The sequence below is a fragment of the Acomys minous genome (assembly GCF_964271855.1).
Source record: "Acomys minous genome assembly, chromosome: 3".
NCBI classification, from domain to species: Eukaryota; Metazoa; Chordata; class Mammalia; order Rodentia; family Muridae; genus Acomys; species Acomys minous.
The window spans coordinates 56,524,836-56,544,075 of NC_140485.1; the positions used below are offsets into that span (position 1 = coordinate 56,524,836).

A 19,240-nucleotide genomic window follows, 5' to 3' on the forward strand; every position below is an offset into this window, starting at 1 on the left:
AAGAAGAAGAAGAAGAAGAAGAAGCCGCCACTGCCCAAAGCAGCATGCAAACCAAAACCATGCAGGACATATTGGTCGCTGAAAATCTACCACACTCACCAACTCATCATACTTTAAGATGAATTTAAGCATGAGCTCCCAAATGATAGTCATGAGGAAGCGGAGACGTCGCTCCATATTTTCAGCTTTAGCAGCCTGAGGAATTCCCCTAGACTTTTAGGGATCTCCACCAAGACCAAACCAGCAGCATTGGCTTTGACACTGAAAAAATTAATTTTGGGACTACCCAGTATACCCAGTATAATAAAGATACTTTAATGTTAGTATAAATAGGAGAGTTAAGATTGAGGGGGGGGGAAAGAGCTGCCTAGAGAGAAAATAAAGGGGTTGAGGAGATAGCTCAGGGCTTAAGAGCATTTACTGCCGGCCGGGCATGGTGGCATATGCCTTTAATCTCAGCACTTGGGAGACAGAGACAGGCAGATCACTGTGAGTTCGAGGCCAGCCTGGTCTACAAAGTGAGTCTAGGACAGCCAAGGCTACACAGAGAAACCCTGTCTTGGGGGGCGGGGAGAACATTTACTGCTTTTACAGGACCTGAGTTCAGTTTATATCTGATGGTACCTCCAGCCTCAGGGTTCCAACGCCCTCTTCTGGCCTCCAGGAGCACCCAATACATGTGGAAAACACACGTGCGCATGCGTGTGTGTGTGTGTGTGTGTGTGTGTGTGTGTCCGTGTCCATGAGAGCACGCACACACAGAGAGACAGAGACAGACAGGGGGGAGAGAAAGTAAAGCATAATTTTAAAAAACTAAATAAAATATACTTCAAAATTCAAGAATAGGAGCAAAGAAAGAAACTATTCCTAAGTGTGGATATAGGCTTCCAAAGGGAAAGTAGAGTTTACAAATGTGACTTTTTTTCTGTTTGGGTATTTGTCTGTGTACCCTGTGTGCCTGGTACCCACAGAGATCAGAAGAGGGCATCAGATTCACCGGAACTGGGGTTATAGACACATGGGAGCTACCATGGAGATGCTGGGAACCACACCTAAGTCTTCTCTCCAATCCCACAAACAGGATATTTTTTAAGGTTTAATTTTAGTTGTGGGTATGTTTGTGCCTGCGTATAGGTGAGCACATGTGAGTGCAGGTGGTCTCAAAGCCAGAGGCACCAGGCTCTCTAGAGCTGGAGTTACAGATGGCTGTAAACCACTCAGCCTGGGTTCCGGGAACCAAACTCAGTTCCCCACAAGAGAAATTTATGTTCTTAAACTCTCAGCCATCTCTCCGGTCCCCAGATTTTTTTTTTTTTTTTAAAAAGAGAGGATCTTACAGGGCGGAAGAGATGGCTCAGAGGTTAAGAGCACTGGCTGCTCTTCCAGAGGTCCTGAGTTCAATTCCCAGCAACCACATGGTGGCTCACAACCATCTATAATGGGATTTGATGCCCTTTTTTGTCATACATGCAAATAGAACACTCATATAAATAAATAAATATTTTTTTTAAAAGCCAGGACCTTACTATGTGGCTAGCCGTGAACTCTATAGATTCACCTCTCCTTCCTAAATTCTGAAGTTAAAGATATGCGCCACCACACCTAGCACAAATAGGAATTTTTAATAAAACAGGGAACTCTTTTCTCTCTGCCCATAAGAATATTTTCTTTAAGAAGCAAGGTCAAAGAAAGGTAGATGAGAGAAGGGAGTTGTTCTTGGAACTTATCTTTAGTTTTGACAGAGTGAAATTATTTTAAAATTAATTCCTATTTTGGGTTTTGGCTTTTGTTTTTGTTTGTTGCTGTTGTTTGAGTTTTTTGAGACAAGGTTTCATTATTGTAGCCTTGTCTGCCCTAGAACTACATAGACCAGGCAGGCCTCAGACTCAGAGATCTGTAGGCTCAATTTTCTTAACCAATATATTTCATTAACAACTTAGTGAACGAGCATACGTCACTTATAACCCAACTAACCAAAACAATAGGAAATGAGGATTAATGGACACAATAACAAAACCGTAAGGATATCAGTTCCGAGGAACGATTCTCCTGGCACAATCAGCAGGATTTCTTCTGCTGGAACCTAGAGTAACCAGAACCCAGAACCTCAGCAGGAGCCGGAGCCCCGAAGCCTTCCCTCAAGCGGTTCTCTCTAGGAGCGTCTTGAAGTGCAGCGCTGAACAGCCAAAACTATCACAAGTCTCCAAAAAGCCCCGCCTCCAGTTCTGGGCTCATTTATATATCTCCTCCCAGAGTCTGTTCACATGATCTTTCAGCTGTCAACAATCAAGCTCCCACACGAGGTGGTCGGTCTTCTAGTGTTCTCTCACAAGACTGTCCCCATCCAGCACTTGGGATCCTAAAAAACAGGTTTATCTCTCCTTCAGAGATCAGCCTGCCTCTGCCTCCCCAGTGCTGGGATTAAAGACATGCCCTGGTAATTCCTACTTACTTTTAACATTTCCTTTTAACTTATAGTTTTTAGAGCTCCTAGTAACTTTTGTATATTGCCAATTTTGTCATTTCTTTTTAATGATTTTAAATTCCAGTTAAGGACGCTGCCCATTTATGTTTTGTTTTATTGCCTAGGACTTCCAGTTAAGTACACACACACACACACACACACACACACAAGTACACAAAATAAATTAATTTAGAGATAGTAAAGTCAGGTTGCTTTTTCCATTGTTGTTATTGAGACAGGGTTCATGATGTAGGCTTGTCTGGGCTGAGACTCGCTATATAGACTAGACTGGTCTCAAGCTCCTCCCACTTCATCTCCAGTGCTGGGATTAAAGGCATGCGCCACCACACCCAGACCACCCATATTTTTAAAAAATATATTTTATTAATTTATTCATATTACATCTCAATTGTTATCCCATCCCTTGTATCTTCCCTTTCCTCCCTCCCTCCCATTTTCCCCTTACTCCCCTCCCCTATGACTGTGACTGAGGGGGACCTCCTCCCCCTGTAAATGCTCATAGGGTATCAAGTCTCTTCTTGGTAACCTGTTATCCTTCCTCTGAGTGCCACCAGGCCTATCAAGGGGACATGGTCAAATATGGGGCACTAGAGTTCGTGTGAAAGACAGACCCCACTCTCCACTCAACTGTGGAGAATGTCCTGTCCATTGGTTAGTTCTGGGTAGGGGTTCGAAGTTTACTGTACGTGTTGTCCTTGGCTGGTGCCATAATTTGAGCAGGACCCCTGGGCCCAGATCTGCCCATCATGTTCTTCTTGTAGGTTTTTAGGACCCTACTATTTCCCCATTCTCCCATGCTTCTCTCACCTAGAGTCCCAATAGGATGTCCTCCCCTTTATCCCACTTTCCTGATAAATTAAGATTTTCATGGGACATGGCCCTTGGGCTAGTGTCCAGATATAGGTGAGTATATACCATTTGACTCTTTCTGCTTCTGGGTTAACTCACTCATTATGATCATTTCTAGTTCAATCCATTTGTCCACAAATTTTGGGAATTCCTTGTTTTTAATAACTGAGTAGTATTCCACAGTGTAAATGTGCCACAGTTTCTTTATCCATTCTTCTACTGAGAGACACTTAGGCTGTTTCCATGTTCTGGCTATTATGAATAAGGCCGCTATGAACATGGTTGAAATGTTCTTGTTGTGTGCTGGAACATCTTCTGGGTATATTCAGTTTTTTTACTTTATTTTTTTTCATTTATTTATTATGTATACAATGTTCTGCCTGTGTGTGTGCCTGCCTGCCAGAAGAGAGCACCAGATGGTTGTGAGCCACCATGTGGTTGCTGGGACTTGAACTCAGGACCTTTGGAAGAGTTGCCACGGCTCTTAACCTCTGAATCCTCTCTCCAGCCCTTTTGGGGGCAGGGAGTCAAGACAGTTTCTTTGTGTAGCCTTGGGTGTCCTGGACTCGCTTTGTAGACCAGGCTGGCCTCGAACTCACAGCGATCCGCCTGCCTCTGCCTCCCAAGTGCTGGGATTAAAGGCGTGCGCCACCACGCCCGGCTCAAATATGAAAATCTTAAACCAAATGCTTTGAAAAAAAAAAAATCCAGCAAATAGGATCCTAAACAACCAGTTCAGAATAAACAACAAATGAACCTTTGAAACCAAGTTAGCTTTGAGCCTCAGAAAGAATTCACCAAAACCTACCTGAAAAAAATAATGCCAGTGGTTTGGACACAAAGGCCTCCGTGTTAGGGAGGGAGGGAACTTGCCAAGTGATTCACTCTTGGGATCCCACATTTGGGCATGCTACCTGTCCGTGCAAAAACCCAGCTCTCACCTCAAGAGGGATAAGATATAGTTTATTCTGGAGCCAAATATGAGTGACCATGGCTCAGGAATACAGATTTGGGTTATTCAAAATTCCACGTTTCAATCAATAACAGTTTTATGAAACTTTTATAGTAACAGAACCAAAAAGAGTCATACATCAGGGGGCTTTTTGTACGCATCAGTAGAAACATCAAGCAGGCAGTTACAGCAGATGAGAGACACCACAGGCTACAGACCTCAGACATTGTCCGGATGGTTAGTCCTGGCCACCTGTTAGTCACAAAGATACTAGGCCGTATACAGAGGTGACAAACAATGACTATTAAGAGGGCTAAAGACAGCTAAGATAAATTGAAATTATGCTCTGTACCTACAACACTCCGACCTCCCCAAAATCGCTGAGGTTCCCAATTATCAGCCCAGCAGAAGGCTCCCTGGAAGGCACTGTTCTTTTCAAGAACTTTGCTTCACAGGGTTTTCTAAGCCCACGAATGTAGGCTCAATTTTCTTATCAATTATATTTTATTAAGAACTTATTAAACGAGCCTACCTAACAATCTGACTAACCCAAACTATCGGAAAAGTGTACTAAAGAACTCTACAATGAAACCTTAAGGATATCAGTCCCTGGCGTAGTCAGCAGAATTTCAGCAGACACGCAATTCCACCGAAGCTGCTGCTGGAACCAGGAGCAGCAGCTGGAACCTCAAGCCTCAGCTGGAGTCCAAAGCCTTGAAGCTTTCCCTGGAGCAGTTCTCTTCAGGAGCCTCTTGAAGTGCAGGATGAACAGCCAAACACCAAGTCCCAATCCCAAAGCCTCCTCTCTGTTCAAGGGTGTTTTTCACCAGGCTCCTCCACGAAGTAGTTCGACTTCTATGTGGAAAAACATCCCGCTCTCTCACATCTAAGTGGTAAACATCCTGCCCTCTTCTCTGTCCCACATTTGGGATCAAAACAGAAACAGGTTTGTCTCCCCTTCACTCGAAGGCAGAGGAAAAGCTATAGTCCCTTCTTAGACAACAGAATTTTCTCTTGCTCCCTGTGCGAACCCATCCCACCCCACCCCTCCATGGAAACTGGAAACCTCTTCTCCCATGTGTCTACCTAGCATAGGCCCTGGGAGGCTGAGACAAAGGTCCAGGACTCTGTCTTCAGGGTGGACCCACAGGAGCAGTGGTATCCCCTGATTGAGTGTTATGTATCCAGGAAGTCTGCTTGGAGGAGGTGGTCTGCTGGTGAGCCTCCCCGATTCTGTTTTTTTTCCTGAGACCAGGATATTCCTCTTCAACAGCCCCGGGTTGGTGCCAGAGTCCAGCCCTCACCCCCAAAGACCTCTGCAGGAAAGAAAGGACCAGGACACGCTTCCTAGGGGCATTGGGATGGAAAGGCTTGGGGGCTGGAAAGGGGAGCGTCACCATTCCACTCAGCTGTGGGGATAAGGAGGCAAACTGGGGACTCGGTGTTCCAGAGTCCTAAGTGAACCTTCAACCACGAAACCAGTGCAAGCCTCTGTGGTGTGAACTGTTAACAGCTCCCTGAAGAAAGACTAGAAATTTACCTGAGGCCCAAATTTCAGCCACAATAGAAAGATGCTGCACCTGCAGGTGGTCAGGCTCCACACTCCCGGCAGCCACCGCCCATCCATGTGGGAATGAAGGGGGCGGGGCGGCTTAAACACAGGCACTGGAAATATCACACTCATTAACAGATTCTACACTTACTACATTAACCTTATTTAGCCTAATTTATGTGAGCCGATCATATGAACAAAGTGATCAATATGAGTAAATTATAGAATTAAGAATCGAATTACATGAGGCTTTTTCTTTCTGAGGTTGGGTGACCTCAACTTAATCATACATTCAAGTCCATCGATTTCCTCCACAGATTCTGTGGGAATATTTTGTGTATGGGTGTTTTGTCTGTCTGCATATGTGGGAATTATATTTATTTAGGGTGGAAGAGTGTTTCATTTTATAAATTTACACCAATAGTTTATTATCCGCTCATTTGTTGACGGACAACTAGTTTGATTCCATTTCTTTAATAAAGTGAATGAAGCAACAATAAACATGGACATGCAAATATCTCTGTGGTCAGGGTATGGAGTTCTCTGCCCACTGGTGAAATAGCTAAGTCATACGGTAGCTCTAATTTTAATTTTTTGAGACATCTCCAAACTGATTCCCACAATGGCTGTATTAATCTGCCCATCCCCAACAGTGAATAAGGGTTCCTTTCTCTCGACGTCCACTCCAACGTCTGTTGTCAGACATGTTGATGGTAGCAATCCTGACCAGAGTCAAGTGGTACCTCAAAGCAGCTTTAATTTGCATTTCAGTGACGACTAATAATTTTAAATACTTTCTAAAATAGTTATTAAACATTTGTGTTTCTTTTTAAAATGTCTATTCAGAAAATTTGCCAATTGGTTGGTGGATGGTTTTGTTTCTTTAATGTTTAATTTCTGCCTGGGTTTTGGTTGGTTGGTTGGTTGGTTGGTTGGTTTGGTTTGGTTTTGGTTCTTGGCTTTTGGTTTTCAAGACAAGGTTTCTCTGTGTAGACCTGGCTGTCCTGGACTCAATCTGTAAACTAGACTGGCCTTGGAGTCAGAGGTCTGCCTGCCTCTGCTGGGATTACAGGTGTAGGCCACCACTGCCTAGCTATGATTCTTTACAAACTCTGGACATCAGCCACGTGATCTTCTTCCCTTCTGCAGGCTGTTGGCTCTGCTGACTCTTTCCCCCTTTTTTCTGTACAGAAACTTTTTACTTACATGCTGGCACTTCATGTGAGCTCTCATGCTGTTGGCATTCTATCTAAAAGGTTCTTGCCTAGGGGCTGGAGAGGTGGCTCAGAGGTTAAGAGCACTGACTGCTCTTCCAGAGGTCCTGAGTTCAAATCCCAGCAACCATATGGAGACTCACAACCCTCTATAATGAGATCTGATGCCCTCTTCTGGCCTGCAGGTATACATGCAGACAGAACACTGTATACATAATAAATAAATAAATCTTAAAAAAAAAAATAAAAGTTCTTGCCTACTCCAATATCTTGAGGGGTATCCCCTATATTTTCTATAAAAGTTTCAAGTTTTAGATAAAGGTTTTTGACCCATTTTGAATTGCCTTTTTGTTCAAGGTGAATAATTTTTTTTATTCTTCTAAAGGTAGAAATCCAGTTTTTGCAGCATCAATATGGAACAGTCTATTTTCTCCCCAATGTATGTTTTCCCCCCTTGGTCAAAAATTAAGCGGACACATTTTTCTCATTTTATTTAAGGTCCTCTGTTCTAGTCTATTGATCTGCCTGTCTAGTGCAGAACACCCATGTACATTAAAAAAATGATTAAAAACAAAACATAGTGCATCAAAACAAAGCTTTTGTTTTTGTTTCAAATGTTAAATATGGTTCGTTTACAACTATTAAATATGGCTATAGTAGGCTAAGTAAGCACTAGAGAGGCAGAGGCAAGAGATCTCTGTGAGTTCGAGGCCAGCCTGGTCTACAAAGTTCAGGACAGCCAAGGCTACACAGAGAAACCCTGTCTTGAAAAACCAAAAAAATAAAAATAAAAAATAAAAAAGCCTGGTGTGGCACATGCCTTTAATCCCAATACGGCAGATGGCTATGAGTTCAAGGCCAGCCTGGTCTACAAAGTGAGTTTAGGACAACCAAGGCTATTCAGAGAAACCCTGTCTCGAGCCAAAAAAAAAAAAAAAGAGCTAAATATTAGAGGACAAAGTGCAGGTAAGGATACTAGTTACAAAAAAGGATATAAAAGCTAATTGTTTTTCTAGTTCTAACTCTGTCATAGTTTGGTTTTTTTTTAAGATTTCATGGTGGATAAACGCATAAAAACATATATAAAGCCGGGCATGGTGGCACATGCCTTTAATCCGAGCACTCACTGCCAGAGGCAGAGGCAGTCGGGTCTCCATGAATTCAAGACCAGCCTGGTCTACAAAGCCAGTCCAAGACAAATCAAGGCTATAAGCCTGTCTCAAAGAGTAAAATCCAATGTGATGGTACAGTCTCTGTTCCAAACAGCTGTTCGAACTGTATATATATACAAGTGTGAGGTCTCGTTAAGTTCGGTGTGTATTTTTTTGTTTGTTTGTTTGTTTTTGGAGACAGGGTCTCTCTGTGTTAGCCTTCACTGTCCTGGACTTGCTTTGTAGACCAGGCTGGCCTCGAACTCACAGCCATCTGCCTGCCTCTGTCTCTGCCTCCCAAGTGCTGGGATTAAAGGTGTGTGCCACCACACCCGGCTCATGTAATTTTTTGCAAGGCTTTTTTATAATGAAAGTTTATTTAAAAATTAAACTAGTGGGGTGGTGGTGGCTAATCCCAGCACAGAGGTAGGTGGATCACTAAATTCAAGGTCAGCCTATTCTACAGAGAGAGTTCCAGGACAGCCAAAGGCTACACGAAGAAACCCTGTATCGAAAACCAAAAACAAACAAACAAACAAACAAACAAACTAGTGTTGAGCCGGGTGTGGTGGCGCAAGCCTTTAATCCCAGCACTCGGGAGGCAGAGGTAGGCGGATCGCTCTGAGTTCGAGGCCAGCCTGGTTCTACAAAGTGAGTCCAGGACGGCCAAGGCTACACAGAGAGACCCTGTCTCGAAAAACCACGAGAGAGGGTCACGAGAGAGGGCCTGGGGGTTGTGACCCTAATCCCTGCACCCTAGAGCTTTCTTAGCGGTGCATCTCACTGCCGGGTTGGGGAGAGGGCGGTGCTCCAGGTTGCTAGGCAACATAGTCAACAAACCCAGAAATTGAAAAACTGAGGCGTGCTTTCCCCACGGAAAAGGCAGAGCGTGTGAGGGTATGAGGACCTGGGGTGGGGAGGCTTGGCTGCTGAGCTGGTAGGTGGGCAAGGGGTTAGACAGATTTGGGGGGAGCACTCAAGTGTCTCTACTTACTCAGGAGCTGCGGCGAGGTTGGGGATGGTTGCTGGGGCCAGTTCCCTTTCCCACTGCGAGTCATTCCTCCTTTGTTCCCTCTTCCTTGGGTTCCGGCCCCCACATCTCTCTGGCCATGAGGGGACAGGCCAGGAGGACAGAGGCTGAGCTTCCCTGTGCACATATGTACACATAGATCCAAACACACATATACGTGAAACACTGCACACTCACGTACACACTCAAGCAGATAGATATGTGTAAACACAAATACAGACAGGGTAGAGTCCTCTGCCTAAGATAACCCTACCCCAACCTAAGACGGGGATCGGGGAACAGGACCAGACTACACTCTGGTGCTCCAGAGTTAGAGAACCATCCTGATGTGGGCTGTGCAGCGCCAGTGGCATGTAGGGCTCTTATGACCCTAAATTGGGTATATTCCGAAAGCTGGCGAGGAGCAGGAAGTCATAGCCTACTGCCAACATGCACCGAGTCAGCTACCAGTTAGGGGTGTGAGTTAGGTGCTACAGGATGTTCCAGGCACTGAGCTGGGGCTGTAGTGTCCCCACTAAGTGGCAAGATGTCCCCTTTCTTCCACAGACCGAAACATGCCACCCCCGGGAGGGAAGGGTGTACCGGAGAAGGCCAAAAAGACTGTCACAGGAGCTGGGGCTGGTGAGCGCAAGAAGGCTACCGAGCCTCCGAAGCCAGGGTGGGCCTTGACTCCGGAGAGGCTGGCGGCCATGACCCCCACTCAACGCCAACACCTCCTGCTCTTTGGCGACCTGCTCGACGACTCAGGCAAGGCCGCCTCCATGTTCCCGCGCGGCTCGGTGGAGATATCCTACTGCATGCCCGACCTACGCGCCTGGACGCAGGCGTTCGAGGTACCAGAAGAGCGTCAGAAACGGCTTCTGGGCGTCCTCAAGGCGGCGGAGGCCCGCGGCCGAGTCCGCGCTCTGCGATTGCGCTACACCCGAATGCGGGTAGGTGGAGTGCAGAGGACCGGGGGTACGTGGGGGGCGTCCTCCAAAGAGAGTCCACCCTGCGGGCGGGAGGAGGCAGGTGGCTGGTCGCCTTTGGCGCGCTCACAGGGTTGCTCAGTAAACTCGATTCCTAGGCAGAGGAAATCGCTCTCCTGATCCAGAGGCAGGGCTCTGCGCGCGCCGCCATCCGGCTGGAACTGTTCCTGCCACCGAAACTGAAGCCCACTAAGATCCCCGATCCTCTGGGCCGACAGGAGGTGCCGGCAAGCCCAGAGACAGGTGGAAGGGTCCCATGCCTCGCTGTACACTGACCCCAGCCCCTCTCTCCGCAGAGGAGACGTGTTGAGACAATCCTGGAAGAGGCGGTAGATGGAAGCATCTTCCCGCGTTGACCGCGCGACCTTGGCCTACTAGGACCCGGGTTACAGCGGTTCCCCAGCCACTCACATAAAGTTCTCTTCAGAGGGTTCTCGGGTTTTTTGTGTTTGTTTGTTTGTTTGTTTGTTTGTTTGTTTGTTTTAACTCACCGCGATCCGCCTGCCTCTGCCTCCTTGAGTGCTGGGGTTACAAGCGTGCGTCACACCCGGCTGAGTTCTCCGGTCCTGCCCGTCTTTTCACCCCTGGGCTCTCACCGGGAAAGGGCAAAGATGGATGCTACCTCTCCCACAACCACAGTCATAGACTTCTGGGCTCTCCAAAGTAAAGAGATGTAGGTGGGTGGACACTCCTATCTAACAACTGCCTGCCCCCGCCCCCCCCTCCCCCGCCTCAGGGCCATAGAGAAGAGAGGTTACTAGTGTAGAAAGGGGTAGGGATGAGCCTCCAGAAATCAGGGCTCTCTCCAAAGTTGGGGCGGCACTCTAGGAAGGGGGATGACTGCCAAGCCAAAGCTGGCCTCTGGAGAATCCGGGCACTCCTCCTCAAGATTCCTGGATGGTGGGACAGAAAACTTACCCACAGCCTAGCTCTCATCAGAAACAGCCTCTTGTGCCCACTCGTCCACCAAACGCCAACCCAGGAAGGGAAACAGCCATCTTTTTTTTTTTCCTGACCACTGGACTCGGAAAAGCCCCTGATTTCCGGGCAGTTCTTCTTCTTCTCCCCAACACTGGCTCTTTGCAGAGCCTGTGGTCTCTTGGCCCCTTGGCCCCCGTCCTTGTCCACCTTCCCAGCCCCTACCCAGCAGGCTTTGCAGAGGTGGAAGCTGCAGGGAGGAGGTAGACAGCCTCCTGCCCCTGCATGGGGGCTCCCACTGGCTCTGCATGATACAGAGAACAGAAAAGAAGAAGGGAACACAGCTGTGGTGTGGACGGACCTTACTCACCGACGGCCAGTCCCCAGGTCTCTGTTTCCTCGGCTGCTCTTTCCCCCCAGCACATGACCCTCTTCAGGCTCTGGCCTGTGGCTACCCTGGGCCTCGACCCAAGGACTGCAGCACTTAAAACTCAGCAGCAGCAGCAGCTCCCAGGAGGAGGGAAGGGGCTTCCGCCAGTGGGAAAGATGGCAGAGGGAAGGCATGGGTAAGGAAAAGGAGACAGTCTCTTCCTCCAGGAGTCAGGGTCTCTCACACAGAGATGCAAACCGCCAATAACAGTTACACCAGAGCACGCTCCTTGCAGTCTAAACCCCAGACTTTTGTCTCTTAGACACTAGAAACACTTCATCTATTTAGTAAAGTCATACCATTGTCCTATCTTTCTGATCCTGCATCTCTCCATGGGGACTCCAGGGGTGCCTAAGGTCACTGCAGTGTCCCACACAGTGAGCAATCCATCCAAGTGCTCTTAGAGCAGAGGGCTGAGGACAGAGACCAGCGTCCTGAGAAGTCCAGCACGAGAGCTCTACACCGAAAGTCAGACCAGCCTAAGAGTGACACTTGATCCGAAGAAAATCCTACCGGGATACAAAACCTGTGACACACGCACAATCATGTGGGTCCCGATTGGAGCTAGGGGGGTTCCTGCTCGGGAGCAGAGTTCCACACCTCGGGCATCACTTGCTCGGCGCTCCTGGTCTCCTTGCTGGGTTTAGAGGCATTTTCTGTGCTTAGGGAAAAGGTGCCGACTGAGAAGAGAGCAGATTGAATAGGCAAACAGGGCATCCCCACAGACATGCCCACACCAAACACTGCAGATTCGGCTTTGTTCCATAGCCTGTGTCTACCTATCAGGAGTATTAAACTAAAGCAACTAACCCCTGTTCAGATGGGCTTCTTAGCCTCTACATTGCTTTGGAAGCCATCGGATTGGCAGCCAAAAGGGTCTGCGGTCAACTCAAAAAGCCCCGCACAGGACCCCTGGGCGTCTATGGCAGCACCTTGCCATCTGCCTCTGCCCCAGTGCCTGACGAGCTCATGTGCAGCATCTGCTTTGCACCTCTGACTTGTGTGTAGTATGTGAGCATATAAAACCTGTGCAAGACCCCAACACCTGAGCTAGTCAGGCTGTGTTCCAGTGCTAAGGACAGCAGGAACCATATGACCCAATGGACCACACTCTACAGACCAAGTCTAAAGCAGGGTCAGGGCCTCGGGACACTGGCTCAGAGCATGCTGGGATAATGAGCTAATTCAAATTTGCACCCAATCACAAAGGATCTGAAGAGTTAACCAAAAAGCAAGGCCATTTGTGGTAAAGGCTATCTTGGAGCAGTTTAAGAGGTCATCAGGGACTCAACCAGGCCCCAGAGGTGACTTGGTGTAAGAACCTGCCTTCACAGTGCCTACCACACTGCAGTTCCTGGACCTCCCTTTCTCTGGGAAAGTTCAACCACAGGGCGACAGACTCTTAACCCCACGTTACAGACCGGACTCAGAACCGGGGCTGTACCACAGGCCGGTCCTTCCAAAGGCTTCTTCTTACCCAGGCGAGCCAAGTAGCACACAGGGCTCAGCTCCCGTGCGGGACACCGCACTATCAAGTAAAGGCTGGGGAAACCCAGCTAACCAGAATGGAGCGCCGGCTCAGCCCACTGTCTCGGGGTCACCGAGCCACGTTAGCTGCCCCGGGACCGCACGCCAGCCGCGGGTGGGGCACTGGGGCGGGGGCGGGGCGCTGCGGGCGAGCAGGCGCTGGGGCCCGAGGAAGTCCCGGCCCCTCTCTTTGGGGAAGTACCGCGGAGGCGCCTGCGCACTGCGCCTGCGCCCCCTCCCAGGCGGCCAGCGGGACATCGGAGCGCGCGCGGGCGGCGTGACTCGGAGACGCGGCGGTGAGTGCGGCGCCGGACCGCGGACGGGTCCCGGCGATGCAGATGCCCGCCGGCTCTGTTCCCGGACGTCAGCGGCCGGTCCACGTGGACCTGGGTCGCTGTGGGACCGGAACCCACCCCCTGCGCGTGGGGGAGGGCGAGCCGCTACAAGGTTCCCCTTTTTCTTCAGCTCAGAGCTTTGAGAAGTGATTGCTCAAAGGAGGGGGCCGGAAGAACCCAGGTTTCCGTGTCCCCTGCCCGCTAGGCTGGTGGGGAGGGGCCAGACCAGACGCCCTGTCCGCCACCTTACCCACCCTGCCAGTTGGGTCCGCTAGCCACTCGGCCCCATCCCAGCGGGACTCCGCGAGCCCTCCGACCCTGCGAATGCCCAGGAGTACACCTTGCTGTCTGACTTAAATCCTTGCTGCTTTAGAGCACGCCCCTTCGGCAGCCAGGGTGGGGCCCAGGCCGAACCTGGCCCTCCCGCCCCCATCCGCCTTTAGGTCGCTGGTGAGTGGGGCGCCATGGCGAATTCCTAAAGAAAGGGGTGGGGGCGTCAGAGCCGGCGAGAGGGACCGCGAAGAAGATAACAGCCCTCCAGGAACTGGGTGGGGGCCTACCCTCCCACAGGTGGGCTTGGGCAACAGGGTTCGCCATGGTGAGAGAGGCCTGACCTGCCATTGAGGTACTGATAGGACAGTGACAGTGTTGAATGGCAGTGGGAAGGGGGAGGGCGGGGCGGGGGGCCCATCGGCCTCCTTTCCAAAGTTTGACTTTTTTTCTTTCTGGAATTGTCCGATTTTCTTTTCCTTTTTTCTTTTTTTTTTGGGGGGGGGACGGTTCTGGGTGGCCTGGGCGTTCTTTTTTCTTCTGTGGAGCAACACAGGATTTGGCAACCATTCCCTAGGGAGCGTGGGTCCCCAAAGACCAGATTTGCTGCATCTGGCCTCTAAGCGTAGACCTGGGAGGTCAATGTCTGGGAGGCTTGGGGAGGGAAGGACAACCCTAATTCACACCCTGGGCTCCCCTTCCACAGAAAGGGAGGCAGCAGTCAAGAGCGCCCTGAGCTACATGGGTGGTTCCAGCTGACCTTTGATTGGTGCTAGGAGCTAGGACCAGAGCCTGCAGCTGGGGCCTCTGCACCCACTGGACCCCAGCATCCAGGGCCCATACCCCCAGGCTGTTCCCTGTCTGGTCAGCTGATTGAAGATGGAGCCTCTGAGGGATGGTCTGCAGGATGAGGGAGAGCATGTAGATAGACCTCAGGCTACCACACCCCTTCCTTTCTCTAGAAGCTCCACCCCCCAGGGAAGTACAGCCCAAGCTACCTCTGTGTCCAGGTCTGCTTGCTGGGAGACTTGGGATACCACCGCCTCAGAACACCTCAGGTGGTGAGGCTGCTCCGCATGCGGGGTTCAGACAGAAAGGGGGTTAAAAGGCCTCTGCTACCCCAGACTGATAAGAGGAAGGTGGATAGGGCAGAGGGCTTAAAGCCTGGATGCCCTCCACCTGGACTGAAGTGGGCACAGGCTGTGGAGAGCGGAGGCCTTCAAAACTGCCACCAAGGTGCTGGTTGGATGGATGCTTTGCTTGTTTGTCCCGGGGACGCTGGAATTTGAAGTCGGCATTCAGTGGCCTGAGAGGTTCCCAGGACCCCCCCCCCCCCCACTGGAGGTATAGTCCAAACCCCAAGGATGATAAACACCAGGCTCAGTGGCGCATGTTTGTAATCCCAACCCTCGGGGAGGCAGAAGCAGGCAGATCTCTGTGAGTTCAAGGCCAGCCTGGTCTACAGAGTGAGTCGAGGACAGCCAAGGCTACGCAGAGAAAACTCGTCTCAGAAAAACCGATATGTATATATCATATAAAAACCCACTGAAGAGCCCAAGGTAGCTTGTTCTCCCGCATTGCCACACCAGCGTCCATAGCTAGCGCTCCCCGGTTTCTGCATCCTAGAGAGATGCCAGGGTGGAAGTGGGAGTGTCTGAGGCAGCTGAGGACCCAAATCAGCGCGCATCTCATTCCTCACACATCAAGTCTTATTCCGAGTCCCGCTCAGGTATTAAATGCTTCAGCCCTAGCACCCTGCAGCATCTCTCTCCGCCTCCCCGGAGGGAGGGAGAAGTCAGAATAGCTGACACCCTCCATACCAGCTTGTAGCTCCAGTCCCCTTGGGAGGGGCCAGGAGCCGGAAGTCGAGAAAAGAGGAACCCAGGTTTCCGGCTTCTTGGGGGACCGAACAGATAGGGGTGTCTTTAGAACCCTTTGTGGGAGGCCCAGCTGCAGTAGCCCTGTCGTTGACTCAGGAACCTCCACATGGTCTAGGCACTCAGCCTTGGGTTAGGAGGCCGAGGCAGAGCTCTCATCAAGCCTCTGAGGTGGGTGCAGAGCTTACGAGGTGGGCCAGTGTCACAGGCCCTCAGTCAGAACTCCAACCCTCTTCTCAGATCCTCCAGGCTCCTAGGCTGCAGTGAGGGTCCAGAGCTGGCACCACAGAACCTGGGCAACCCCCTCCACCCACCCATGCCCACCCCACATGAGGCTGAGAAACAGGTAGGCGCTCCCCACCTCTAAAACTGGGTTCCTGGACACCTGAGCACCAAGATATAACCTTGGGGACATGGGCAGGTGGGCAGAGACAGAGGGTCCGATGAATTCTGGAGTGGAGGTTGAGGCAGCCCCCCTCTTCCTTCAGCACACAGAGCCAGAGGAGGCGGACAGGCCCCCTTCGATGTCCAGCCATGATGCCGCGGCCCCCTCAGGACCCCCCAGTCGCAACCCCTGCTGCTTATGCTGGTGCTGCTGCTGCAGCTGCTCCTGGTATGTGGACCTTGGGGTACAGCTCGTACTGGGAAGACCCCAGGGTATTTGGGCAGGGGTACACAGAAGCATGAGGGGCCAGGGTGGGGTGGCATTTGGGGCCCAGACCCGGTCTTGTTCCTTAGACCCTCCAGAAGCTTCCCAGAAGCTGCACGTAGGCAGGTGCCCTTTGCACAGCATCGCCCTATTGAGAGATTGCCGGGCCTTGTTGGCTGGTGGTAGTACCCAGAGCCTCTAGGGAGCTTTGTATGGCTCTTAAATTTTATGTGTATGCGAGTTTACCTGAGTATGTCCATGTACCACGAATACACCTAGTACCTGAAGAGGCTGAAGAAGGTATTGGAGTGGAAATTACAAATAGTTGAGATTCATTATGTAGGTCCTGTGAATCAAATCAAGGTCTTACGGAAGATCAGCAAGTGCGCGTAAACACTGAGCGATTTCTCCAGCCTTGTTGTGCGCCTCTTATACCTAATGTGCTAGGGGTATATTACGCTGCAAAAGCAAGCAGGCGGCATGCATCTAGTGTCGTGCACTCACCATCCACCTGTTTATACCAGACCCCACACTGTGTGCAGTAGGGGACATATTTGAGAGGAGACTTAGATAAGGGAACAGCTGGCCCTAGGCGGAAAGGTGTTTGGGGTCTGGGGGTGTCTGATGGCAGGAGTCGGGGAGATAGTAGGAGTTTTCTACAACGATTGCAGCATCCCGGCCCTCCGCAGACTTGAGAGACCCAAAGCGGGATCTGTTGAACAGCGAGCCACCCAGGCCTGTGTAGTGTGAATAGGTAGGCCCAGTGGGAACTGAATTCTCTCCACAGCTGTGGGAATGAGATATACATCGTGCCAGCTAGGCACAGACTTATAGGGCGAGGCTTCCCTGGAGGCGAGGAGTCAGGATCCAGGACCAGATACACACACTTTGGAGAGGCTCTCACCCTCCATCGGCCAGTGATTCGGATTGCTGATATTGGGCCTGCAGGGTAGATTTCTCAGTGGCCTCAGGAAATAGCTGGAACTAGGCTAAGGAGTATGGTTCCACCCAGCAGTGCAAAGAGAGGGATGGGTACCAGGAACCTGAGGAGTCCAGCTGCCGACCAGGAAAAGAGGTAACAATAGCAACCTGCACAAGCCAGTTCGGGAGCCAGGGAGAGGGGGGGGACACCCGACAAGAGGGTGTGAGGAAGGCTCACTCTAGGAGTTTCTTCCTCACGACAGATTTACTGGTACTAGGCAGCCACACGCCAAAGCATACATGCAGCCACAGGGGTGGGTGGAGAGCCAGCTGTGTAAGGTAGTGCCACTTTCCTTTGCCGCTAGGAACCAGGAACGGCGGCGAGCTTGGCAGATTTCTCGAGACAGCAAGTTGCAGCCCCTCCCCAGCTGTGAAGTCTGGTGAGTACAGCCACCACCGTGGAGGCATGTGTGTGTGTGTGTGTGTGTGTGTGTGTGTGTGTGTGTGTGTGCGCTTGTGTGCACGCCTCGGGTCTTAACGTGGTCCGTCCCTGCCTGCAGCACTCCGCCAAGCCCCGAGGAAGTACAGAGCTGGGCACAGTCCTTTGACAAGTTGATGCACAGCCCCGCGGGCCGCAGTGTGTTCCGGGCATTCCTGCGCACGGAATACAGTGAGGAAAACATGCTCTTCTGGCTGGCTTGTGAGGAGCTGAAAGCGGAGGCCAACCAGCACGTGGTGGATGAAAAGGCGCGACTCATCTACGAGGACTACGTGTCCATCCTGTCCCCCAAGGAGGTGGGCCAGACCCGGAGATGAGTGGGGGTGGCCTGGGAAGGGCACCGCCCCAACCCTGACCTTGGTGCCTGCCACACAGGTGAGCCTGGACTCCCGTGTGCGGGAAGGCATCAATAGGAAGATGCAGGAGCCGTCGCCGCACACATTTGACGACGCGCAGCTGCAGATCTACACGCTCATGCACCGGGACTCCTACCCTCGGTTCCTCACCTCCCCCACCTATCGCTCTCTGCTACTCCGGGGGGCCCCACAGTCATCTGAGGCCTAGGTCACTTGCAGATGAGGGGCTCACCCTGCCCCCACTTGGCTGGAAGTCGACGGTCCCAGTGGCAACTGCAATGCTCGGCTCTACCCTAGCCTGCTCCTACCGGGGGGGCTCTCCTGGACGTGGGCCTCAGGCCTCCTCAGTCACGTGCCTGGGAGATAACTCTCATGGAGAAAAGCGTCTATAAAAACAGGTTTGTAGCAGGAGAACTGTTGATTCCTCAGAACCAGATGTAGGGACCTCAGAGTCAAACTCAAATGAAAAGCCCATTTATATTTTATATATTAGTGAACTTTTAAAATTGGAAATATGTCCTTATTGTATGATTTATCAAAAGGAAAAAAAAAAAAGCTTTCACATTCGTCTGTATTCTTCCACGTGCCAAAAACGTGATATAGTGGTCTGTATTTTTTTTAAGAACAGAAGCTTCTGTTTATCCCACAACTGGGGTTAAAGAGGTTAGAGAACCAGTCATCCACCCAGACTCCACCCTGTGCCCTGTCCCATAGCAGTGGCCTTAGCAGGTGACTATTCCGGGCCCTGCCCAAGGTATGTCTCTAGGAACTGGCCTCAACTCTCAAGTGGGTCAGCACCCCACAAAAGCTTGAGATGCAGCTGAAGATTATCTCAAACCCTTGTGTACTTGGGGAAACGTCTTTCCGGAGGCTGGTGGGGGCAGAGCCGATGGTATGGCCTTTCCAAAGAAGCTGGGCGTAATGGCATCTTTATCATACGGGTCAAATAAAACGAAGCACCCGGGACTTTGTTCCTCCAAGTTGCTGAGAGCTTCAGTAATTTGAAGCAAGAATTGACCTCAGCCCAGGAAAGTCCATCCTCCTGTGGTTGACCAGGATGGAATGACACACCCTGAAAGTGTACCAGGTCCTTAGGCTGCCGTGCCTGGTCAGGATGGGTGAACACTGGGCAAGGCCATGTTCTAACAACCTCCGTATGCCACCAGCCCACACAGCCAGCACGGTGGGACACACACAAACAGTGCCAACTAGGATCTCATGTGTAAGTAATCTCTCCAAAGACTGGACAAGCCCTTG

General features: G+C 50.7%; 2 protein-coding genes across 9 annotated transcripts; both read left to right on the forward strand.

Annotated features, from left to right (window-relative positions):
* Nucleotides 1-8,926: 8,926 nt before the first annotated feature.
* Nucleotides 8,927-10,653, forward strand: LKAAEAR1 (LKAAEAR motif containing 1). Its single transcript, XM_084776511.1, has 4 exons — nt 8,927-9,140; nt 9,780-10,165; nt 10,300-10,422; nt 10,498-10,653. The coding sequence occupies exons 2-4, from the start codon at nt 9,788-9,790 to the stop codon at nt 10,555-10,557; spliced, it is 561 nt and encodes a 186-aa protein (XP_084632637.1). The 5' UTR covers nt 8,927-9,140; nt 9,780-9,787; the 3' UTR covers nt 10,558-10,653.
* A 2,588-nt stretch (nt 10,654-13,241) lies between these two features.
* RGS19 (regulator of G protein signaling 19) lies at nt 13,242-18,557 on the forward strand. 8 transcript variants are annotated; one of them, XM_084775962.1, is made up of 6 exons: nt 13,242-13,372; nt 15,799-15,904; nt 16,047-16,171; nt 17,494-17,568; nt 17,689-17,923; nt 18,003-18,557. In XM_084775962.1, the coding sequence occupies exons 2-6, from the start codon at nt 15,875-15,877 to the stop codon at nt 18,189-18,191; spliced, it is 654 nt and encodes a 217-aa protein (XP_084632088.1). In that variant the 5' UTR covers nt 13,242-13,372; nt 15,799-15,874; the 3' UTR covers nt 18,192-18,557. The 8 variants fall into 8 exon arrangements, with proteins under 8 accessions (XP_084632088.1, XP_084632091.1, XP_084632094.1 ...); XM_084775968.1 differs by lacking the exon at nt 13,242-13,372 and adding an exon at nt 13,383-13,523; XM_084775963.1 differs by lacking the exon at nt 13,242-13,372 and adding an exon at nt 13,530-13,861.
* Nucleotides 18,558-19,240: the final 683 nt, after the last annotated feature.